At 33.2% G+C, this 25776-nt stretch overlaps 2 protein-coding genes across 8 annotated transcripts; one reads left to right on the top strand and one right to left on the bottom strand.

Moving 5' to 3' along the window:
• The first annotated feature begins 853 nt into the window (after nt 1–853).
• Nucleotides 854–5844, top strand: LOC102599243 (uncharacterized). Of its 6 annotated transcripts, none has more exons than XM_006363496.2 (4): nt 854–1179; nt 3746–4755; nt 4882–5396; nt 5500–5844. In XM_006363496.2, exons 2-4 carry the CDS (start codon nt 3772–3774, stop codon nt 5597–5599), a joined length of 1599 nt encoding a protein of 532 aa, XP_006363558.1. In that variant the 5' UTR covers nt 854–1179; nt 3746–3771; the 3' UTR covers nt 5600–5844. The 6 variants fall into 6 exon arrangements, with proteins under 6 accessions (XP_006363558.1, XP_015158973.1, XP_015158972.1 ...); XM_015303487.1 differs by having other exon boundaries at nt 3709–4755; XM_015303486.1 differs by having other exon boundaries at nt 3605–4755.
• Nucleotides 5845–6654: 810 nt separating this feature from the next.
• On the bottom strand, nt 6655–15841 carry LOC102598923 (transcription factor BIM2-like). 2 transcript variants are annotated; one of them, XM_015303485.1, is made up of 8 exons: nt 15723–15841; nt 15370–15477; nt 15164–15254; nt 11976–12045; nt 11781–11876; nt 9384–9787; nt 7204–7333; nt 6655–7029 (listed from the first exon to the last, which is right to left on the bottom strand). In XM_015303485.1, the coding sequence occupies exons 2-8, from the start codon at nt 15467–15469 to the stop codon at nt 6925–6927; spliced, it is 996 nt and encodes a 331-aa protein (XP_015158971.1). In that variant the 5' UTR covers nt 15470–15477; nt 15723–15841; the 3' UTR covers nt 6655–6924. The 2 variants fall into 2 exon arrangements, with proteins under 2 accessions (XP_015158971.1, XP_006363555.1); XM_006363493.2 differs by having other exon boundaries at nt 15164–15248.
• Between the last annotated feature and the right edge of the window lie 9935 nt (nt 15842–25776).

Below are 25776 nucleotides of genomic sequence, written 5' to 3'. Positions count from 1 at the left end.
AAAAATATAATTGAGTGGTTAAATAATTGTAGATGAAAAAGAAGAAAAGAAGTGGGGACATCATGAAAAATGTGCAGTACAACAGAAATAAAAATGGTCCCAAATAACCATCAATAAATTACCTACATGTACAGATTGACTATATAATAATACAAGAAAAAGGATACCCCATAAATAAAAAAACACAATATATTTATGGCAAATTATCAACAGTAAGAGAAAAAAGAATTAGACAGACGCAATAAAATCTCTCTGACCAAAAGTGTTGTACAAATAACGGAATTCATCGACAACTTCTTAAATTTGTTACAAATTTTATTTGAATACTCAAAATATAATGAATGATAACTAAACGTCTAAATACATTATAAAAAAATTATACGTGTTTCTCAAGTATTTATTATGCAGATGAGTTAAGTATCTCATTTAATTATATACACATTAGCTTCAAATAAATCGTAAAATTCTAAGTTTATTTCTATTGAGAGTGATGTGTAAAATCAGAAGAAGGATGATGTGATTAACTTTTTCTTAACTTATCTATGTATGAAAATACATTCAAATTAAAGGTTTCCCCAATATTTGAGGTAAAAGTAGAAGCAAAACTAGATTCAATAGTTAAACTTTAAGAGCTCGTTTGATAGGGCTTGATTAAGAAAAAATTACAGAAATAACTTATTTTCAATCAAACAAATTCATACGAGTTCTAAATTTTAAAATAACCATACCAAGATTCCAAAATTAGTTTTTTTTATATATTTATTATATTTTTAATATAAATATAATATTTGAGCTAAAACTATCGAATTCGATAAATTTAATAATAGCTTGACTTGTAGCTCCACCCTCACCCAAAAAGTATACACTTTATTAAGTGAGTCCCCATTTCAGCTTTTTTGACTCTCTCTTCTCCCCTCCATACAAAAATTAAAGTCAGCTCTTCCAATTCCATTCTTCTTTTTTCTTATTTCATTTTCACCCAAAAAAAATAAATAAAAATTCTCTAATATTTTCTAAACCACACCCAAATTTATTTATACTTACTATAAATATATGATAAAGACTATTTTCTGGATCTAAGTCAGAATTTGATTTATGCAAACGACACGCCGGAATAGGACGGAGGGCGGTGGTGATCTGTTTACAACAGAGCGGAAGGCGGCGGTACTCTGTTTTCCGGTAAGCGACATTTTTTTTAAAATTTATATGTTATGTATAACCAATAGTTAATATTGTTGGCCTACCTCTGTAAAAGACATTAATGAGTGTCCAATTTTTTTATTTTTTATATTTTTCTGTTCTGTTCATCTCTCCATTTATAATTCACTATTATTCGTGCACTGTTTTAAATGCATGTTCCCATAATTTTTAACTATAATTAATAAAATAACAATAGTTTAATTATTGCTAAATATATTATTATTTTAGACTTTAACTAATATCGGTAATATTTCAATAGTATTGCAAAGTCTATAACGACATTTGATCTCGTGACAATTAACTAATACCAATAAATTTTCAAAAGTATATATTATTTCTTTGATTTCTTTAAACAAAAAAAAAAAAAATCAAAAATATTATCAATTTTTAACATTATAAAACCAAATTCAAATGATGAACACCCTACACTAAACTATCTAGAAATTTAGACCCTCTCTCTATAATCATATAGTATCATATATATGTACAAGCAGAGGACACGTGTATATACATGTAGAGAGTGTGTAGGAAATAAGTGAGTATTAATTGCATTTAGAGAGAGAGAAAGTAACACATTGGCTGGTCCGGAGTTTGGATTGGAGCTCCGATTAAATTTGAATCGCACAGTATAAGCCTATTTTGGAGAGACGCTCTCAATAAGATTTTTTTCATATCTTTCAAGGCTCAAACGTGAGAAATCTGATTAAGAGTGAAACAGTTCCAAATTAAAAATTATACGTATTTCTTTCACATTCAATTCATTTTATTTCTTTATTTCCTATCTTTTAAAAATTAAAACTCCAGGCTTTTTCTTGCCATTTCTCCCCTATATTTTTGTGTTGATTTCACATTTTAGGATTTTATATCTTCATTTACCTTTTCCTTCTCCACTTATCTTTCCACAAAATTTCGTGTCAGATCATCTAAAATAATGCATTTTCTTTAAGGTACGACAATATTTTTTAAAAGTCCGAGTAATATAGACTATGTTTGATTTTTTCTTGTTATTTTTCTTTGATTTTTATTTCTTGATATTGTGAACATGGTTAATCATATGATTAAAGAAATTAAAATACTAAGTAGATTATTTATTGGTAATGAGATTGTGAATTTTCTTGGGATCTGATAAGAACCTGCCAGAATGTAAGGCCTTTTTCATTGTTTTCTAGTAGTAATTTTTTAATAATTTTTTTGAGGGGTGAATTAAAATATTATTATTGCTACTAATTAGGATTAGATCTATCTAGAAGTGATTAATACTAATTTATTTAATAGAGCTAAAGGACAAAACACAAATGGTGGGGAATGGTCGTTTGACTTAGGAGATGGGATTTGTGTTTTAGCCGTTTAAAAAAAAAAGCTTTGTACAAAAATTTCAAAGTAAAATGTGTCTTTTTCATCATCTATTGACAAAGTTAGGATCTAATGTAGTTTAGGCCTATGTTGCTCGGACTCTCAGAAAAAGTGCATTTTCGAAGGATCTGACACGAGGGACAACGGTTTTGGAGAGTCCAAGCAACATGGTTTAGGCTATTAAGCATTAAAAAAGTGATTTTTTGTACAGGAAGTGAGGCAACTTGCTTTTTCTTTTTTTGTTATTTTCTGGCATATTTGATGAGATCATTGAGCTGAGGGTATATCATAAACAATCTCTCTAATGTCTGTGTACACACCCTCTCCAGACCCCACTTATGAGATTACGTTAGGTATGTTGTTGTATTTGATTGAGATCATTATGCACTTTTGTTGGTTTTTTTGGGAAAAAATTATTTGTAGTTTGTGTGAATCCTTTGTAACTGAAAATCAGCTGATTTGTTCTTGAACTCATGTTAGATGATCTGAACTATTTTCAACAGTTCCTCATGTTTATCGCGCGAAATGCATTAGATCTAACCGTTGATATGGTAGTCAGACGTATTTGAAACTGGTTTACTGCCATTCTAGTTTCTTTTTTGGGCTTCCTATTGTATTTTGTCAGAGACTTGTATGCTAGTGTAAGGCTAGTGTAAGGCTAGTGAAAGGATAGGTGTATGTTGTTGTTGTTGTTGGTGGTGGTGGTTCTATAGAGTGGTATGGTTGGTTATAGAGGATTCATATATCCGTCCGTACTAATTAGTCTGGGATTGAGGCAGTGTTAGATTGATTTATAGTGCATTTTTGGCCGCTGCCTTCTCGTTATAATGACTAGAAGGCTTGCCCTGTTATGCTATGTTGTTTTCTGCTGCTTCATTTATTTAGCTCGAATATGTTGCTAAAGTTACAATCATTCACGGCCAATTTCTGCAATTTGCCGCTGATGCTAAGATACATCTTTCGTAGGTTTCAACCTCGTTAGTGGATTAATCTGATGCATGCTTTTTTATTATCGTTTCATCCATTGACTTTGTTCAAATCCTTTGTCTAGTTATGGAATCTAAACACGACTCGATATATATATTATCTCTCAACTTGGTTCTTGCATTGAGAAGTTAAACTCGTCTGTGATAATCGATCATCTGTTTCTATCAGTTGTGCATGATTCTGAAACATTTGAATGTGATGCCAGTGACTTAACACACTAAATAGAAGGCTATGATGACGGAAAATCCGGATGAAATGTTAACTCACTCAAATGGTTGCAAGGACTCTAAGTCTTTAGTCTTGCCAACGAAAGATCTACTTGATTCAAATGGTCGTGATGGCACTAAAGACTCTTTGGCATGTGAAAAGGAGAGGAACGAATTCTGGAATGTTCAGGAACTTGATGACTCTGAATTTTTTGAAGATATTTCAAGAAGTAACAAACATGAAATTAGAGCTTCACCTCTGAAAGATGATCCGATCGAAGCCCTGTCTAATTTAACTTCTTGCAAGAGAAATGGAAATCCTTTTGCATGTGATACAGCAGATAGAGATCACCCCTGGAGTATTCCCAAATTTGAGGACCCTATGATTGTGAATTTCTTCGACGATAAAGAAAAGGAAACCGTGGTCTCTAGTGCACAATTTACCTCTCTTTCAGAGTTGTTTGGTACAAACACTCATTTATACACCGATAAGGGTGTCCTGGAATTCAAATTGCCTGAATTGACAATTTGCTACAATGAGAATAACTATAACATTATGAAAGACATATGCATGGATGAGGGTGTACCTCTCATGGATAAAATTGTGACTGAAAGCAGGAAATATCATCAACCTGACTCGTCTATTTCTCTAGCTGTTGACGAACATCAGCCTAGAAACACAAGGGAAGGTGTTGACAGTGAATTGGTCTCATCCGGTGAGTCCAAAGATTCATCAGTCGAAAATGCCGTCAAAATTTCTGTTGATCATCATACAACTAAAGAAGATGAGGATACTAAATCACTTGGTCCAAATGGTATAAACCCCTTCTTGGAAGATAATATGAGCAAATATGCTGACAAGGATTCTTCTCTGGATGTGATGAAGATTTTTGGATCAAAAGATACTACAACGGCAAAAGCTACGAACATATCAGAAAACGAATCCGACATTCAGAATTTAAAGGAATCGAACTCTGATGCTGAACAATCAGCACTGCAGGCAAATCAGGTTTGATTATGTTATATTTATGAATTCACCAAAGATACCATATGGTTAATAACTCTATGTGCATGTTTTTTAGATACATTCCCGTGGTAAAACTTGATTGCGAATGCAATTTCTCTTGAATTGCAGATACCTACTTTTGTAGCAGCTTTCAACAGCCAAAACACAGTCTCGGCAGCTGATGGAACAAACAACAATGGACCAGGTAGCAACTTCTCTAACAATAGCAAGTCGGAATCTGGAGCTATTACTTGCGACTTCAACTTGACTGAGCTGGCTTTAAGTAGCAGCGTGGCGAAAAGTGACAAACACTTGCCTGAACAATCCCATAAATTAGAGGCTGTCTCCAGTCAAAAGGATGGGAGTTCTGACAGCTTTTCAGCAGCTACTCAAGTTCATTTTGCCAATAGTGTAGACTCCTGCAATAGCAGTATTCACGCCGACCCCCCAAATGTGGCTAATCTTGAGGAGAAGAACTCTGGTAGTATCCCCCTTGGTGTGCATGGTCATTTTGCAAATGGAGAGGCAAGTTTTGGACCTGCATCTGGTTTGATTTCTTACTCAGGGCATATAACACATTCGGGTAACATATCTCTTCGGTCAGATAGCAGCACAACCAGTGCCAGATCCTTCGCCTTCCCAGTGTAATTGTTTGCGACATCTTATACTACACTCCTTTTTCCCATCGTCTTCCAGTAGCTATTGGTTTTTACTAACATTTTCCTTGTGTTTATCATATCTTAACAGCTTACAATCTGAATGGAACAGTAGTCCAGTAAGAATGGCGAAGGCAGAACGGAGACATTATAAGGGTTGGAGACAAAGCCTTCTCTGTTGTAAATTCTAAGTCCTTTTTGTTTCTTTTTGTAGAGTTTTCAGTTACATCATTTCATCATCCTTTGTTAGTTACATGTTGATATTCTTAGGAATGAATGACATGTTATTGGTGATAGGTTTAGAGGGCTCTTTGAGTTTGTTATGGATCTTAAAAAGTGGAGGCAGTGAAATGTAGACTCAATTAACCCCTTGTTTTCCTTATATTATGTTCTATCCTTCAATATAATCATTCAACAATAAAAATCCTTTATCATTGTTTCGAGACTCTCCTGAAATAGTACAAACTTTCTTGAAACATCTCACAAAAATTAGAGTAATATCTTACAAATTCGTATGGAGGAACTATAACCGTTAAAACTTTCACCTACCACAACTCTTAAGTATATCGATTTTTCAATACGTTTGTCTAATTTTGATTTGATATGAAGTTTGAAAAAATAAAGAGAATTTTTGAATCTCGTAACTTTAAATTAAAGATATGTAGAATGTACCAAAATGTTCTTTATAATATTGTGGTGAATTTTTTTTGACAAAATTAGAACGAGATTTTTAAAAAAAAAAACAAATTAAAACGGAGCAAGTTACTTTATGCTGTGTATCTAGTCTATTCCTCCCTCTTTATGTTCCTTTAATTGTAATAAATTCTGATGTCTCGTACAGAATGTCACTTTCATCATCAACTCTGTTAGGTAATTCATCATTTTCTCTCTTAATGTGTATTTTTCCTTTTTGACTTTGTTCTCCATCATCATCATCATTATTTCATATGAACATTACTACTTGCAGTTTAACAGGTGATTTACAAGAATGTCCTTGGAGGTAAGTAGCCTGCTTGCCATATAGGCAGGAAATACGAGTTTTGACTTTTGACCTTGAAAATTTGCTCATGAGACGAGCCTAGGGTCAAAATCTAGGCGTAATTCCCTGCAAATTAACAGATAATGTGCAAAATGACTCTTCCTGCAACTTCTGTAATACAACAATGTTCCTTATGAAGGACATTGTGTCTATTTTGCATATAGCTTTTACCCTATAAAATAAAGGTGAAGTCGAAAAAAAGAGATCTGCAGCATACTGTTCTAGATATCAATTATTAACCTCTTGGTAAATCTGAATATCGCGAGATTAAACCAAACACAAGGAAGATGAAATCACCCCTAAGAAGAAAAAAAAAACATCAAAATGAAAAGGGAAGAGAAGAAAAAAGGATGCATTTCTATGAACATGATTTGGGGACGAAAAAACAAATGGGATATACATATAAACTTCTATTGAAGCATAAGGTAACACAAAACTAAGTTGATTTAGCTGGGAATGACCATGCTATTGTAATATCTATATCTTCAGCCTCTTTTGAGCTTGGTTCAAATCTTCATCATTGCTTGCCTCTCTGAAATGATCCGTATGTTGATGACCAGAGAGAGTAGGATTCTCGTCATCCTAGAGTTAAATGCAAATGAATAGTTAAGTGTACAGTGGAGAGAGTAGGTGAAGCGCTAAAGGATTAATCTAGGATGCTCATGCGCCTCAAGGAAGACGATAGGTGAGTGGGTGCAGTTCATTGTCTCGAACATATTTGCTTCTCGTTTGAAACAAGTTGGAAAAGATTCATACCTTCGCAATAGATGACCCTGAGGTCATTGCTTGGTTTGCGCGCTTCCCAAAATCAATCTGCACTGAGATAGTAGCCTTTGAAAGATCTAGACCGGTACTCTGCAGCGCTTGCGACAACGAAGTTAGAAACCTGATTAGACCAAATCAATGATCAGTAGAAATATAATGTTGACATCAAGGCAAGCCAATCCAGAGATATCACAAGTCCTGTAACAACCCTGGATGAAACATTGATAATAGATAACTGACTACATCTGTTCTACATGCATATGAAAGTAGAAATGCAAAAAGAAGGAAGGGTGGGAGGTAGCCGGTATTCTACACGAGATGCGCACAAGCTAAGCCCGAAAGCCACCTTTATATAAAATAGATATGTATGTATAAATTCACACACACTTGGTTCTTACTTAAGATATCATTCTCCACTACAGCTTTACTGGGTTCATTTCTCAATTACAAAGATGAGAATGAACCGTACTTTTGGCAATATGCTAAACTCAATATACCATAATTTGAAATGCGATTGAACATATGAAACACAAGAAGAAAACAACTTGTTGAATTGGTTCAAGTAAACATGCAGCATGAAATGCATCTTCTCAAAACTAAAGAGGAACATTATGATGTACCGGTAAGGTCCCCAAACTCAACTATTTGCCTCCCAGGACAGGACAGGGTAACTTGCTTATGTTAAGTCTAGATTTTGACAATGACAAAGTAATCAACTACTGACTATATAATTTATGTGGCAAGAACTCACAAGAAGGAAGAAAATGAGGCACAAATACTCCATTTAAGACAAACAACCCAAAAGAAACCAAGCATACAGGCAAGGTGGCTATCACCATAAGGCCTGCATATCAGGAAGATTTGATGAGCTACAAAAAAGGGAGAACCACCAGAGTACTGATAGAGAAGTCCATCAAAGGAAAGCCTCAATTACACAAGAATGCCAAAGTCCAAAAGAAGATTCTTTGATAAAAGGAAAGACTCAATCACACAAGATCAGTCAAGACCATAAGAAGACATCCAGAACGTTGGTACATGGAAAGATTCAATCACACAAGATCAATCGAAGTGGAAGACATTGTATCCCAAATAATCTGGAAAAGAAGACCTACATCTAAGGAGAATCTCTTAAGATTCCAATCAAATAAAAGGATCTTGAGCGAAATATCTTGGGCTGCCAAAACTGAAATCTCTCTCTCACAGCCTATTGTGATAAATGTACCTATACACAATCTCATCCAGTCCAGCAAAGGATCCGGGATGTCAAGACAAACAAGGAAAAGAGTCTTGAATACTCAATCAAAATCGTCACCCGCAAAGTTTGGTCAAGTTTTAGGGAAATCAACTATGAAGACTCAACAACTAAGATGATTCAAATTGGAGGAAAAATAGGGTCAGCAATGAGGGAGTTACATATCTTACATTCCTCTCAAGACCTTCCTAATTCTTCTCAAAGCTCTGCATTTCACAAACAATTGTAGATTTACAGTGATAAAAGAAAAGAGAGAAACACATAGAGTGATCTGGTTCTGTCAAAGATAGTTCTACAAAACCAAAAGAAGTTGTTTGATGGTGAGCTAGAACACGAAAACCAGCTGTTAATCATTGGTGGTGCACGAATTCAAAACCACACGTTGTGTAAACAAAATAGCAAGTGGTAAAGAGAAGCTCCTTGCAACCAAGGGGACTGGACAAGGATACCACATTGGTTCCAAACCAGTATAGAAACATAGCCGTGTCATTAACTTTCCTGCTCTTTATATTTCTGCTTCTCACATTAATCTGTGTTATTTTCCCTTGACTATCTTTACCAAGTAGTCAAAATAATTTTAAGAAGGCCACAATTTTCACACACACACAGAGTACTTTCAGCCTAGTGGTTTGTTCACTAGCCAAACAACGTAGAATTTACAAGTTCGTAAAAGTTGCAGATGAGTGATGAGAGTTGGACAAGCTTAACATAATGAAAAGACATCCACAAGAAACTGAGGATATTGCAGAGGATGCTACAACTGAATATCCATATTAACAGCATATCCCACATAAAAGAAACAAGAAACAGAGATTACTAACAATAGAAGAGAATCAAAAGTGAGCAAATAAGACATGGAGAGACCACATTTTGATTAACTCTATACATTCCTAACTGTAAAAGTTAGATAATTACTCACCCCTGAGAGTAGGAACTTGAAAGGCTGATTCTGCCTCCATCTATTTCCTCATCCTCGTCATGATTCAGAGCATCAATTGTGTTAGGACATTGATCAGACACTGGTCTGAGTTGAGGCTCTGAGAAAGCACTATTGTTTGGCACTGGCATCGGCATACCGGCCTGAAGAGTAATGGGTGTTGTGATTGACTTGTTAGCTAGTTCATTTTGTTGATCAATTGCTTTAAATGATACATCCCTGCTAGTATGAGATTCAATTGGATTCTGCTGATTTGGTTGCACTGTAGAAGTAACAGTTGCGAGATTTTCATCAAACCTTCCCAGGTATGTTGATTCTGGGCCACTACCATTCTTCAAGGCATGTGGCTGTGCTGGTAAACTTTGCATGCGCCAATGACTGTTTCTCTGGACCATATAAAGAGAACTTTTAACTACAAACAAAAACAGCTTCCTCATGAACATATTCAGTCATACCACTGTTACTGCTTGGAACAAGATGAGACACAAGTTAGGAGTTAATACCATAGCCTAAGTTGCACCTATGGACTTTTCATTGCCCAAATCACATTTATCAGAAAAATCATTGCCAAACTGTATCTGTGGACTTGAACTCTTCAGAGAAGGGAAGAAAATGGAACAAGAGGGGACCTATTATAATCTTACAGGAGTAAAGACACAATACAAATAAATAATGAAGCTAAAACTAATCTTATTGAAGGCACAGTAAGCAATAAGAATGAGAAGTGACAGAAACTAGACTATGGAAAGAGATATGGCTGGGAAGGAACACATTTCATGGAGTTAAATCCCTTGATTTGTAATGCATTGCTGTAAATACTGAAGTACAGCTGCCAGAAGCAGGACTGGCAATAGATGGAATATACGGTTTAGAAGATATTCTCAAAACTAAAAGACGCTAGGAAGGAACACAATTCATGGAGTTAAATCCCTTCATTTGTATCGCATTGCTGTAAATACTGAAATACAGCTGCCAGAAACAGGACTGGCAGATGGAATATACGGCTTAGAAGATATTCTCAAGACTAAAAGACAAAGGGTCGCTCAAATTTTTGGAGACACAAAAAGCATCAAGGAGTTAACCCAGAAACCAGACAAACTATGGTGGAAAGCAAGGAAGGATGGCAGGTTCACAGTGGGATGTTGTTATAAATTACTGACAACGACAGATGGCCATGGAAGATGAAGTACCACAAAAAGTTGTATGTACCACCAAAAGTTCCATGTTTCAGATCGATTGCTACAAAAGAAGCCTTTTGGACTCTACGTGATTAGCAGAGGAGTGTCCACTTGTGCAACAGATGCTACATTGAGAACCCTGAAGGAAACCACACAATTTTGGGGAGGACAGATTACGGAGAAACAGAGAGGACACTATGAAGGAGAGTCCCAGTATGCATATTATGGACATTGTAGTTAAAAGGAACTACAAGTGCTTTGAAGGAAAGAAACCTGCAGTTTTTTTTTTTGAAATATAGGTGCATTGTTTTTGTAGAATGAATGATGTATATGATTTTGACAGCACTGGAAATGCTAGACTTTATACACATGTAACTGCAGCACCAAAGCGTTGGTATAGTTTTTGAGTATCCAGTTGGGGCTTTTTACTTGGTTAATTTACTTATCTTATTAGAAAAAAAAACAATAATCAAGTTCATATGAACAACAAAGTCAAAATTGATCTTACTTAGAGTGTAAATTCAGAAAATCAGGAGCAAGCACAGCCATGCATACATTCACGGAAGTAGCAATGAACAGATACACAACAAAAAGAATGGGCCACAAAATGAAAGCACAGACATAGCCTAATCATGGATCTATCTGTATACAAGTATAATGTGAAATACGTGCACATCAATGTTCATCTGAGGGTGGTGTTTTTGTTTTTGTGCATCACGCATGTGTGTGAGTGTGTGTGAGAGAGAGAGATGGACAGAGAATATTAGGAAGAAATCGATATGGACACTGGAGACTAAGACGTCACAGCTTTCAGTGTTTCTTACCATCTGCTTTTCTCTCCCCATTTTGGCCACACTCAAGAATGATTTGCAGTGTCGGTGCAAAAAATGCAGCACTCTAATGAAAAAGAGTAAGGTAAGATGTATCCTTTATTTATGCAGCAATATCGGTAGCTTATGCATTATTCAGTAAGTTTATGATGTTTTGTATATTGGATTAGCTAGCAATATAAGCAAGACTTTCCACATTAATCTCCACTTTGTAAGTTGATTATCATATAATAACCTGAAGCATGAGTGTTCTATGTAAGAAGAATAAGTCTTTCTTACAGCTGAGAGCTAGAAAACGCAACCCAAAGTTCACAACCAAAAACCTTTGATAAGAAAATTGATATGTCACGAAACTAGCTAGAGGAATTTACCCATGGCATAAGCTTTGTAGGCTCTGAGCTCCAAGGCTGATATGATCCTTCATACTTCTGTACCTTCTCCTGTAAATACTGTACGTACTGAATTACCTGCATACAAATATCAACTATCACCAAGAGATCAAAACTTAAAAGAAAAATGAACAAATCAAGCAAAGGGTAAACTGGTTTTCAACTAATAGAATGTACCTCCAACAAGAATGACGCAGTGTCTCGCTTTTGATCGGTATGGGGTATCAGATCTCTCAATATCTGAAATCTAGATTACCCAAATAAGCTTTAGAACAATACTGAATTTCTCAAGCATTTTAGATAGATTTGAGCAAATAATCTTCAAATACCTAAGATCGATATAGTCATTCTACGCTTCATTTCCAAACCACATTAAGTAAGAAGAGGAAACCCCATAGGAAAGAAGTGTTCAACTTAAAGACTTCAACGGAAACTATTCCACTTTCATGAGTAGCTTGACCGGTTATTTAAGAAATTTACTTCTCCGGGAATAGAGTTAGTAACTTGACATCAACAACTAACTTAGTCGCACTGTTTAGCGATTCCTGGAGGAATAGGAAAATTAGTATCCTGTTAAGTATTTTCTATGTAATAATGGAGCTCATCAGTTATCAGAATTTTCTGTAACTTCTTTAGATGCTTTTTGTAGATATTATTTTGATTTTTACAGAGTTTTAAGTTCTAAGAGGACTTCCTAGGCTTTCCTCCTCTGCAAATATGAGTATCACTATGCGGCTCGAAAACCATCTCATTTCATTGCTTAAACCTTAGAACCTTCCCACAAATATCATAAATATCACTGGAGTCTAAAGCACCTATTCTCTTCTTTGATATCTTTCTTTATTTTATTTATTTTTATATTCTTCTTTGATAGTTTGATCTATGCTTTGAATCCTAAAGCTTTTCTCAGCTCCTTTCAGCCATTGTACACAACTTATTTAAGACCCAATATACTATTTCAGCTGGAAACTTGTAGGATAGGGTGACTAGAGATTTTTTTGTATCCTCCTATTTTGCAAAAAATCGAAACCTAGGTAAGTTCTTTCTACACACTTGTTTCAAAAAATAAATTTCACTTAAATTTGTCCTTTCATTCCTTTCATGTTATAACTAGTTATCTCAGTTTTCTACTAGCGGTTTTAATAATAACCTCAGCTCCATTTATTGACCTGAGGAAGATACGACTGATCTTCTCTCTCTCTTTCACACACTAAAATCACGCATTAGCCAGAAGCTTCACTCAGATTTCATGTCATTTCTGTAGATGGAGTTTAACATGTTATATGATGCAGCCTATACAATATGCAGCCACACCCAAAAACTCAAAGATCTCATCAAAATTCCATCCAGATGCTTCCCCAGTTCCACTATACTTAGATTAACATATCGACTAAACCTCAAAAGTATCGTAATAACCTACTGTTATATGCTAAGTTGCTCAGACTCTCCGAAAATGATGTCCCACCATTGTCAAATCATCCAAAAGTGCACTACTTTTGGAGGATCCAACATGCACACAACTGCATTTTTGAAGAGTTCGAGCAACAACAGTTATATTTCATGACTTCTGTTCTAAACAACTGTAGTTTAATAGATTATTTGACACTCTTAAGATCTCAATATGTTTATCCTTTAAGGGATTAAAAAATAAAAGTAAGCCAATAAGAAGTCGATAATTACAAAAGACTACAAATGTACTTGGTATGATGGAAGTCATTCTCATGGAAAAATATTCTTATAGAAAATATTATGTTTTCTGTTGTGTGGTTGGTGAGTGAAAAATATTCTCTGAAAAATATATACTAAACATCAATAATAACTTTAGCAAATTAGTGATTGTTCTAATGAAATTTTTTAATAGAAAAGATCAATAATAATGTTTTAGTGTTAGTTGAAGCAAGTAACATGAAGTTGAAAGTTGAAGAAACATTTTCCCCTTCCTATGGTAAATGGAAAACATTTTCTGGTAACCAAACACCACAAAATGACATCCTAATGGAAAACATTTTTCTGCAAAACTGACTTCAGTCATACCAAGCAGGCAAGCACACTCATAAGTAAGATACTTGGAAATTATTTACAAGATTCATACTTCTAAATACATTGAAATGAGGTTTTCATTTCCTTTTCTTGAAAGTGCCATATAGGAATCACTGAGACTTTGCAACACAAACAATTAGTTTAAAACAATATATGACGTGGAAAAGGAGGACATTTGGAAATCATAACAAACAAACAAATAAAAGCAAGAGATACCGCAGAAGGACTAATCCACACAATAAATATATGAATTCACAAAATCAGGAGGATTGCCGATATACTGTCAGTTGAAACACAAAAGAGAGTAGCGCTTTCCAGAACTGAATTACTTTAGCAAGTTAGGAGTGTGGGACAGCATTTGAAGAATAAGCATGTAGGTTCATTTGGAGATTCATACTTTAGAACTTCATATAAAACATTGACTACTAGCCTTTAGAAACAAGTATAATTTGAACTAAGTGAATATTCGGACATATAAAACTGAATCAACCCATGAAGATAATGAAAGCATTGCAGTGATAGATACAAAGGATAATATGTGCAATCATTCCTCTAAATCAATTTCCCGTTTATTCCTTTTGGTTTCCAGCTTTCACCATAACAAAACATTTTTAATCACTCCTTACTTGATCAAGGCATAGTTAGCTATCATAAGTTGGTGCAACTTTATTGTTGGGAATCCACCAACAAAAGCCAAATCACATTTATCATCAGACGTTTAACAGAACAATGGCTGGTCACACTGCCTATTTTCTCAAATTTATTAAAGAACCACAAACTTACACTTGATTGTTATTATCTCGAGTACATTAAATACTAGACTGGTTATCAATCTCTGAACTTAGAGCCTGATGTAATTTTCTTCTCAAGCCTCCCAGATATTTATTTTACTATAATTTCTTCTCAATCTCAATCAGTAACTACTTTTGGCTGAAAGTAATTGACTTAATCAATCAATCTACACCTCAATCCCACAATCCCAGACTAATTGGTTCGGTAATTAAACCCTCTATAATCATTCTGCTGCGTTCAGGCTCATTTCATTCCAAAACAAAATTCTTCAGCTATGACGGAAAAAACTTAACCTATTTAGCGCTGAAACCGGCTTCTGCTTATTTCTTCAGACAGTCAATGTCAAGCTAGTTGCAAGTTCTGTTAAATAATCACTCCACATTTACAGTCTTTGTCCATGTATCACACCATTATATACCATAACTCCACTCAATCAACGTCTAAATGAAAACCTAAAGTCCTCACAAACTCATAGGAAAAGCTAAAACTTCAATTAACCGATAAGTTCAAACAGAATTTACGGATTAACAAACCTCTCATTGATCTTGCTCCTTCGACGCTGCTCAGTCACTGAATGTTTAGACCTTAGTGCATTAGCCTTCTCATTACTCTTCCCATCTGTTTCTTCCACAATAATACATCCACAAAACAAAATTCAGTATTTTTCATTTTACCCCTCAAAATCCAATTTTTCAACTACAAAAATCAGGAAAAAAAAAACAAATAAAACTTAACAGACCTTTGGTATTACTACTAGAAGGTGTGGCATCTTTCTTAATAATACTAATCTCATCTTCCTCCTCTTCTTCCTCTTCTTGATGACCCTTCACAGCTTTCATTGTGTTCTCTGCAAAACAAATAATGAAACTCAGAAATCTTTGCAAATACAACACAGCTATAACAAGAAACATAGATTTATTACAGTAAAAAAAAAAAATCACCCCTTAATCCTAAACTAGTTAAAATCAACTATATGATTCATTTTTGCATCCATTAGACTCAAAATAGACCATTTTTCATATCAATACAGAGATCCAAACAAAATAATGAAAAAAAATTAAAACCCCATATGAAGAAGAGAAGAAAGATTACATCTTTTTTTCTGGGAATTTGAGTTCTTTGGAGAAATTGGGATTTGGGTTACTGCTGCAAGTTCTTGATTGTGGTGGTGAAAGTCGAAAATTGGCTTTTTGGGAATTTGAGTGTTTTTTTTTAAAATAAAAGTAAAAATAAATTATTAATTGTGGAATTATTGTAATTTGGATTTATTAAATTGTTCTCATGACTCATGTGATTTATTTTTTATTTATATATATTAAAACTATTTCATCGATTTATTTTTAGAGTAAAATAATATGTTCTTAAATTATCGTTTTAACATGTATTTTTTTTATTATATTAATATAAAAAATACTAATTTTGAATAATTTAAATTTTTTATATAATATAATTTTAAATATCTAATTTTTTTTATCAAATTATGCTATACAATTTAACTTTGAAAGTTAATTAAATTGAGTAAAAGTATAATGTTGACAGCTTAATGGAGTAATTCATATGCATTTGATGATTCTCAACCTAAAAGGATAGGCAAAAGGGAGAAGGCACAAGTACCCAATACCTATTAAACCGATTACAAGAATACCAGTTACAGTACCTATTATCCAAAGAGGAATCCTTCCAGTAGTATCGGCCATTTACCCCACTTCCCTCTCTTTATACTCTTAGGAGGCGACCGAAATTTTAGAGACATACATTAACTAAACTAAGGTTCTATTACCCCGAATTCATTTTATATATAATATTGTACACCCTTTGACTTATGTGGCACACCCCGTGATTCCACACAGTTGAGGCGCGTGAGATATATTTGGATGTCACGTAAGCCAAAAAGATGTACAAAACTACCAAAAAAATGAGTCCAAGGGTAATTGGACCTTAGTTTTGTTAAGGTGTGTCTCTGAGATTTCAGTCATAGTCTAGGGAGGTATTTCTACCTTTTCCCATAATAATAATTCCAAAAGAAAAAATATATTAGAACCACCCTAAATTATTCACAAAATTCTTAACTATAATTTTTGCATTTAAAATCCTTTGAAAAGTCTAGTGGCATGGAGAACGATTTTACCTCCTTCTTCTTCTTTTTTATTTGTGACGTGTTAGAACCAAAAGATAGAAACAATGGATGAGAGGGAGTTGCTCGGATGGTAAGCACCCCTCACTTCCAACCCGAAGGTTGCGAGTTCGTAAAAAAAAAAAAAAAAAGATAGAAACAATGAAAGATATATGATCGAGAATTGATGGAAATCTTAGTGAAATTGATAAGGAAATCATTGCAATTGGTGTAAAAAGATTATGAAAATAGTCTTGCACGCTTATTGTGTCAATATACCAATACATGCTATTGAACACTGATCAGAACAACATATTTTTTAAAAACTAATAACATTTATGCGTGATAGAGACTTTTCTCAATCTTCCTAATATATGTTTATCTTAATGCATTGCTATCAAATTATAGAAATAAGTTGGGGACATTTTACCAAGTCTATCGGATAGAAGAAGATAAAGGGTCAACTATCATTGTTTTGTACAAGACGGTGCCCTCATGGTGAGTAGTAATGAATCAGTTTGTTGGGGCTAAGACTATTCTTCCTTCCTTCTCTAGGTTAGCTAGGTGATACGCCCCCAAATCATCCACCAAAAATGTCGCTAAATAGGGGTATCATTTAAAGCCTAACTTCTTCTTTTTTCTGTCTTGATTTAACCTTCTTTTGTAAAGTTTAAAACGATAGAAACTTGCATAGCTAGCTCCTTCCAAAATTGAATCGTTATATGCTCAAACTTAAAGATTTCCATCAAATACACCTTTGAACTAGCAACACTCACAACCCTTTCTTTATGGAAGGAAGTAATACAATATTTTAGCTAGAGGTGGTGAAAATAGTATTAGTCGAGGTCTGAGAATGTCATTTTTTGACCCTTTTGTTAATATGTGTTTAAATAGTTGAACGGGTAATTAAGGACGTCATTTTTTATTCACTTTATTGTTCATTTTACATTTTATTATTTTTTTATTATTTGAAACTATTATTTTGTTTTATAATCAACATTTTTATTAAAAGATAATTCTCTTGATGTATAAAGGTCATTGTTGATATTGAGAAAACAATTTTGGATACATTAGGGAAGCAATATGCAAATGGCTATTCTCCGTTAAAGGAGAATACAAAATTCAATTGAAAATTTGTGGAAGATTTTATAGCTGTAATTATCTCTAATTATTTATCGCATGAGCTTCAATTAATTGCATAAAATGGACCTAAATTGTTGAGTTCATCGATATATGGAGGCTGGAGCTCAATTTATATTAACAATGGACATGTAGCTAATAATATTCAACTACAATTTCTTGTAATTTGACGTATTTACATATAATTATATAAAGCATATACATTACTTATATAGTATATATACATTTGTGTATATATGGGTGTAATAGTGTGTATATAAAATTAATAGTACTCCATAAATAATGTATTATTTATACATATTTTAACAATGAAGAGGATTATATAGTAACTCGGGGACCAACATGGGTTGTGGTGCACTAGTGGGAGTGTTTCACCCTTAACCAGAGGTCTCGAGTTCGAGCCTTGGGTATAGAGAAAATCTTGTTGGGAGCGCCACCCCCGAATGGGCCCTGCAGAGCTCAATCCGAATTTAGTCGGAGCTCTAATGTGGGCTCCGAACAATGGTTGTGGGAAACCAAAAAATATAGTAATATATATACTTTATACTTTACCAATACATTTATGAGGACAGAGAGAAAAAAGAGTCTACCTTTTAAAAAAAAAAAATAGATTTGTATGTTTTCCTTTTAAATTTTATTAGGACTGCATTTTGAAAGGTAATTTGGTAAATATTTCAAAGTCTTCTTTTATTTTTTAAACTTTGTACTCGGTCAAATATTGTCATATAAAATGGGACAGAGGGATATATACTTAAATCTTTGGTCAGATTAATAAACTAGATGATCGGAATGTACATTTACGTAAGTTCCCCAAAAGATACACATGTATACTTCCCAAGCTTAGTTTACAATAAGTATAACCCAATGAATTTTTATGTTTACATCTAAAATAGCCAAATTGTTTAAAATAAGTGTTGTATCTTTCAATAAATAAATATATAGATTACTAAACTTTTTGTAAAAAAAATAATCATACATTTGCATTTCTCAACATAGTGCACACATATTTTTCACGTATTTTAAATACTTTGTTTTGTTTTTTTGCAAGCACCATCAAACATCTCATATACAAAAATCTTATACATAAATATACAAACTATTGCCTATTGATGCACGTATTTGTCTACTTATTCAATATTATACAAACTTTATAAGTGTCTACTACCTACTTATGCACATTCATAATTGCAAAATATAAATACTCCATTAACTAAAAATAAATTAAATGATACATTTATATATTATACGTAAAGAAAACTTCTATCTCTACGAAAATACGATATGAGTCATATATAGTGTCTAGATACATAGGTCTGATTTGAAGAGGATAATCCAATAGTGGATGAATGGCAGACAGGCACACAGATAAAACTTGTATTTAATCCAACAAGTAGCTAGGTTTTATATATATATATATATTACAGTGGCGGACCCACCTTATTGCTAGAGGTTCATCCGAACTCTCTTCGGCGGAAAATTATATTATTTATATATGATTAAAATATTTTTTTAGGTAAATATCGTTTTAACATGTATTTTTTTTATTATATTAATAATAAAAAATACTAATTTTGAATAATTTAAATTTTTTATATAATATAATTTTAAATATCTAATTTTTTTATCAAATTATGCTATACAATTTAACTTTGAAAGTTAATTAAATTGAGTAAAAGTATAATGTTGACAGCTTAATGGAGTAATTCATATGCATTTGATGATTCTCAACCTAAAAGGATAGGCAAAAGGGAGAAGGCACAAGTACCCCTAGATTATGATCGAAATTTCAGAGACATACATTAACTAAATTAAGGTTCTATTACCCTGAATTCATTTTATATATAATATTGTACACCCTTTGACTTATGTGGCACACCCCGTGACTCCAAACAGTTGAGGCGCGTGAGATATATTTGAATGTCACATAAGCCAAAAAGATGTACAAAACTACCAAAAAAATGAGTCCAAGGGTAATAGGACCTTAGTTTTGTTAAGGTGTGTCTCTGAGATTTCGGTCATAGTCTAGGGAGGTATTTCTACCTTTTCCCATAATAATAATTCCAAAAGAAAAAATATATTAGAACCACCCTAAATTATTCACAAAATTCTTAACTATAATTTTTGCATTTAAAATCCTTTGAAAAGTCTAGTGGCATGGAGAACGATTTTACCTCCTTCTTCTTCTTTTTTATTTGTGACGTGTTAGAACCAAAAGATAGAAACAATGGATGAGAGGGAGTTGCTCGGATGGTAAGCACCCTTCACTTCCAACCCGAAGGTTGCGAGTTTGAGTCACCAAGGGAGCAAAAGGGGTGGAGCTCCTAAGGAGGGTAAAAAAAAAAAAAAAAAATAGAAACAATGAAGATATATGATCGAGAATTGATGGAAATCTTAGTGAAATTGATAAGGAAATCATTGCAATTGGTGTAAAAAGATTATGAAAATAGTCTTGCACGCTTATTGTGTCAATATACCAATACATGCTATTGAACACTGATCAGAACAACATATTTTTTAAAAACTAATAACATTTATGCGTGATAGAGACTTTTCTCAATCTTCCTAATATATGTTTATCTTAATGCATTGCTATCAAATTATAGAAATAAGTTGGGGACATTTTACCAAGTCTATCGGATAGAAGAAGATAAAGGGTCAACTATCATTGTTTTGTACAAGACGGTGCCCTCATGGTGAGTAGTAATGAATCAGTTTGTTGGGGCTAAGACTATTCTTCCTTCCTTCTCTAGGTTAGCTATATACGCCCCCGAATCATCCACCAAAGATGTCGCTAAATAGGGGTATCATTTAAAGCCTAACATTTTCTTTTTTTTTTTCTGTCTTGATTTAGCTTTCTTTCATAAAGTTTAACACGATAGAAACTTGCATAGCTCCTTCCAAAATTGAATCGTTATATGCTCAAACTTAAAGATTTCCATCAAATACACCTTCGAACTAGCAACACTCACAACCCTTTCTTTATGGAAGGAAGTAATACAATATTTTAGCTAGAGGTGGCGAAAGTAGTATTAGTCGAGGTCTGAGAATGTCATTTTTTGACCCTTTTGTTAATATGTGTTTAAATAGTTGAACGGGTAATTAAGGACGTCATTTTTTATTCACTTTATTGTTCATTTTACATTTTATTATTTTTTGATTATTTGAAACTATTATTTTGTTTTATAGTCAACATTTTTTATTAAAAGATAATTCTCTTGATGTATAAAGGTCATTGTTGATATTGAGAAAACAATTTTGGATACATTAGGAAAGCAATATACAAATGGCTATTCTCCGTTAAAGGAGAATTCAAAATTCAATTGAAAATTTGCGGAAGATTTTATAACTGTAATTATCTCTAATTATTTATCGCATGAGCTTCAATTAATTGCATAAATGGACCTAAATTGTTGAGTTCATCGATATATGGAGGCTGGAGCTCAATTTATATTAACAATGGACATGTAGCTAATAATATTCAACTATAATTTCTAGTAATTTGACGTATTTACATATAATTATATAAAGCATATACATTACTTATAAAGTATATATACATTTGTATATATATGGGTGTAATAGTGTGTATATAAAATTAATAGTACTCCATAAATAATGTATTATTTATACATATTTTAACAATGAAGAGGATTATATAGTAACTCGGGGACCAACATGGGTTGTGGTGCACTGGTGGGAGTGCTTCACCCTTAACCAGAGGTCTCGGGTTCGAGCCCTGGGTATAGAGAAAATCTTGTTGGGAGCGCCACCCCCGAATGGGCCCTGCAGAGCGCGATCCAAATTTAGTTGGAGCTCAAATGTGGGCTCCGAACAAGGGTGTGGGAAACCAAAAAATATAGTAATATATATACTTTACATTTCACCAATACATTTACGAGGAGAGAGAGAAAAGAGAGTCTACCTTTTTTTAAAAAAAAAATTAGAATTTGTATGTTTTCCTTTTAAATTTTAATAGGACTATATTTTGAAGGGTAATTTGGTAAACATTTCAAAGTCTTCTTTTATTTTTTAAACTCTGTACCCGGTCAAATATTGCCATATAAAATGGGACAGAGGGGTATATACTTAAATCTTTGGTTAGATTAATAAGGGAAAAGGGTCAAAAATACCCCTCAACTTTGTTTTATTGGTTGATTATGCCCTTACCGTTAAAATGGAGTTATTTTTACCCCTACCGTTACTATTTTCACCATTTTTACCCCTCAATTGGATGGAAAACCCAAATCAACTAAAATTACCCAATTTCAATTAAATGACCCGATTTTCTCTTTTAATCCAAACCCGACCCATTCTATCAAATTAAAACCCTAAGCCCATCTCTCTAATCTTCTCCATCTCCTTTCTCGTTGAAACACATGCTACTAAAATTGACAACAAATGTTTTGTAGTTAAATGAGTCAAAATGTAGCAATGATCACACAATCAGTCAAAATTAGCACATTAGTGTGGTCAGATCCTGGAGCTCGTTCAATCATCGGATTTTGCTCTCCTCCGAGCAGATCTGAAACTGTGATATTGCTTGCTTGTTGAGCCTAGCCGGATATGAAGTTGTGGCTGTTATTTTCGAGCCTTGATGCTCGCCTGATTGTGTTGTTGGTTTGATTTGTTAGCAGTGCTTCAGTTGTTTTCCAGTGGGGTTTTGTTGGTTGGTTGTTTGGAGGTCGGAGAACTGGTGGCCTGGTGGTCATTTGCTGGTTGTTTTTAGCTTGGGTGATGGAGGTCTAGGTTTTGGTGGGCTGAAGTGTGGTTTTACCACCGGATTTTGGCGTGGAGAGGGTGGTGTTTGAGAGCTGTTTCAGAACGATTTCGCGGTTGTTTGAATGATTCCGCTGGTGGGTGGTTTGTTTAATGTTGTTGCAGCTTGGAACTGGCAGAAAATGGAGAAGAAATGTCTTGCTGTGGTCACCGGAAAGTAGAGGAAAATGGGTTTGTTAATGTTTTCTGCTTGGTGTCGTTTCTGGTTTTTGGGGCTTTTGAGAGGTGGTTTCAGGTGATCGTTTGGAGGTTGTTTCGGTGGTGTTTCACCGGAAAAGGGAGAAAATGAATGGTGGTTTTGGGTTGCCGGAGCTTGATTTGGGGTTTTAGTTTGGTATAAATGGGTCGGGTTCGAATTAAAAAGAGAAAATCGGGTCATTTAATTGAAATTGGGTAATTTTAGTTGATTTGAGTTTTCCATCCAATTGAGGGGTAAAAATGGTGAAAATAGTAACGGTAGGGGTAAAAATAACTCTATTTTAACGGTAAGGGCATAGTCAACCAATAAAACAAAGTTGAGGGATATTTTTGACCCTTTTCCCGATTAATAAACTAGATGATCGGAATGTACATTTACTAAGTTCCCCAAAAGATACACATGTATACTTCCCAAGCTTAATTTACAATAAGTATAACCCAATGAATTTTTATATTTATATCTAAAATAGCCAAATTGTTTAAAATAAGTGTTGCATCTTTCAATAAATAAATATATAGACTACTTAACTTTTTGTAAAAAAAAATAATTCATTCATTTGCATTTCTCAACATAGTGCACACATATTTTTCACGTATTTTAAATACTTTGTTTTGTTTTTTTGCAAGCACCATCAAACATCTCATATACAAAAATCTTATACAAACTATTGCCTATTGCTGCACGTATTTGTCTATTTATTCAATATTATACAAACTTTATAAGTGTCTATGACCTACTTATGCACATTCATAATTGCAAAATATAAATATTAACTAAAAATAAATTAAATGATACATTTATATATTATACGTAAAAACTTCTGTCTCTACGAAAACATATGAGTCATATATGGTGTCTAGATACATAGGTCTGATTTGAAGAGGATAATCCAATAATGGATGAATGGCAGACAGGCACACAGATAAAACTTGTATTTAATCCGTAGCTAGGTTTTATATATATATATTACAGTGGCGGACCCACCTTATTGCTAGGGGTTCATCCGAACTCCCTTTGACGGAAAATTTTATTATTTATACATGGTTAAAATAATTTTTTAGTTATATATAGTAGTTATCAAACGCCCTTCGACTACTTTGTGTGTTTATTCCTTCAGATTTTAAATTCCCTTATTAAAAATTCTAACTCTGCCACTGCATACGTATAAATATGTAAAAAATCCAACCACTATTGTACGTAGTACATAAGACAGAATAAGCTAAATGGCCCCAAAAGCACAAAAACAGGAAGAATCCATGTGCTTCCTCGCCCACTGAAATACCTACCTTATTTGGCGAGTGGAATCAGAATTTTAATTTTTATAAATTTTAAATATTTATTGAGTTATAATATATCATTAAAATTATTGAATTTTATCAAATTTGTCAAAGAAAGTGATATCATTATTAATATTTATAACTCATGTTGTTACTGGTCATGTTCTGTTATTCACATTATATTCTACTAATTATCGCATTATACCTCAAATAACTATCAACCGTCTTGAGTTCTTGACATTTACTTGTAAAAAATAATAATCATACACTTTTATTAATAGAGGCGTATTCAGGATTTCGGGATGATGGTGCATTATTACAAAAAAGTTGATCTAAAATATAAATTTGATCGGTTGGACATTTAGGTTCTTATTACTGAAAACCGTTAAAATTAATATAGGTCCAAAACTAATTAAAATGTCAAAAGTGTTACCAATAACCATTTAGAGAGGTGTTATCTAATTTTACAAAGAAAAATAAAACAAGATGAAAATAAAATTCAAATTTCTAACCTCACGTAGAGAGGTGCACCCAGTCATCATCGCATTATATGATACTCCGAATATGGGTTCACACATCTATATTTCAATATTTTTCAAAAATATAACACTACTATATATGATCTCGAGAGGGGAGCATGGTTCACGTGAACCCGGTGACCCCTCCTTGGATACGCCTCTGCTTTTATAAAAGATGTTTTCATCTTTATGTTGGAATATTATATTATATTTGTATGTATATTTCGAGGTTAATGTAATGAAAGTGAGAGTTGAGACTGAAGAAAAAAATTTAAGTCTATCAATTTATTCACAGTATAAAAACGAATAATTTTATATTGAAGAAAATAAAGTATTCTTTTGATGAAAATTTAAAGTTTTTAATTAATCTGAAATTATTTGAATTGTACGATTATTTAGGCCATTATATTTTAAAGAGGACACGTCAAAAATTATACTCCCTTACAAAGTTATACAAAGTAATAATAAAAAAATATAATTTAAATTTTATCCTTAAATTATGATATCCTCATTATATTGTTCCTTAAAATCCGCTATTTTCCTATTTGCTGCTCTAGCTTCTATGTATGCACAGAACTTGTCTTTATCCAATTATTTTCTTCACTCACTTTTTTTTTTCATTTTTGTGCGTGCACATTGAAATGCCAATAATATTACTATTATCGTTAAATGTAGTGCGGTGAATTAAATTATGAGAGATGCTAAACAGCCAGAAAATTTTGGCCAGAATTTGGCCAGAATTTTGAAAAGACAGTTATAACCTTTTTCCTTCAAATTAAGGCTTGCTCTTTTCTAGTAAATTGTATAAAGCATTTATTATTTTGATAAGATTAATGTTTTGAATCCCACCTAATAAAATATTTAACAGTTTTGTTTCTTCGTCAAATTCATTTTTCTTCTCGTTTTTCGTCATTCTTCTTCTTTACCTTACCTTTTTTTTTAATTCTCCTGGCTCTTTTTTTTTTATTTTAAATGTGGAGTAAATTAAAAAAGAAACTAACAAGAATAAATATCTACTTTATTTCTCCAATAAAGCAACTCAATAAGATAACAGAAAAAACACTATTTTTGAGATTTAATTTCATATTTTTTTTGTATATAAATAATTAATATATTAAAAAAA

Source organism: Solanum tuberosum, unplaced genomic scaffold (assembly GCF_000226075.1).
Source record: "Solanum tuberosum cultivar DM 1-3 516 R44 unplaced genomic scaffold, SolTub_3.0 scf00431, whole genome shotgun sequence".
In the NCBI taxonomy this organism is placed as follows: Eukaryota; Viridiplantae; Streptophyta; class Magnoliopsida; order Solanales; family Solanaceae; genus Solanum; species Solanum tuberosum.
The sequence above is the reverse complement of the archived record's forward strand: the minus strand, read 5'-3'. Positions and strand labels throughout refer to the sequence as shown.

Excerpts from the sequence above, each read along its gene's own strand:
- LOC102599243 (XM_006363496.2), top strand. The coding sequence starts at position 3,772 with ATGATGACGGAAAATCCGGATGAAATGTTAACTCACTCAAATGGTTGC. Across the intron at positions 4,756-4,881 it reads CAGCACTGCAGGCAAATCAG|ATACCTACTTTTGTAGCAGC; the intron begins GTTTGATTATGT and ends CTTGAATTGCAG. Across the intron at positions 5,397-5,499 it reads AGATCCTTCGCCTTCCCAGT|CTTACAATCTGAATGGAACA; the intron begins GTAATTGTTTGC and ends ATATCTTAACAG.
- LOC102598923 (XM_015303485.1), bottom strand. The coding sequence starts at position 15,469 with ATGAAAGCTGTGAAGGGTCATCAAGAAGAGGAAGAAGAGGAGGAAGAT. Across the intron at positions 15,255-15,369 it reads TTCTAGTAGTAATACCAAAG|AAACAGATGGGAAGAGTAAT; the intron begins GTCTGTTAAGTT and ends TTATTGTGGAAG. Across the intron at positions 7,030-7,203 it reads CAGGGTCATCTATTGCGAAG|GATGACGAGAATCCTACTCT; the intron begins GTATGAATCTTT and ends ATTTAACTCTAG.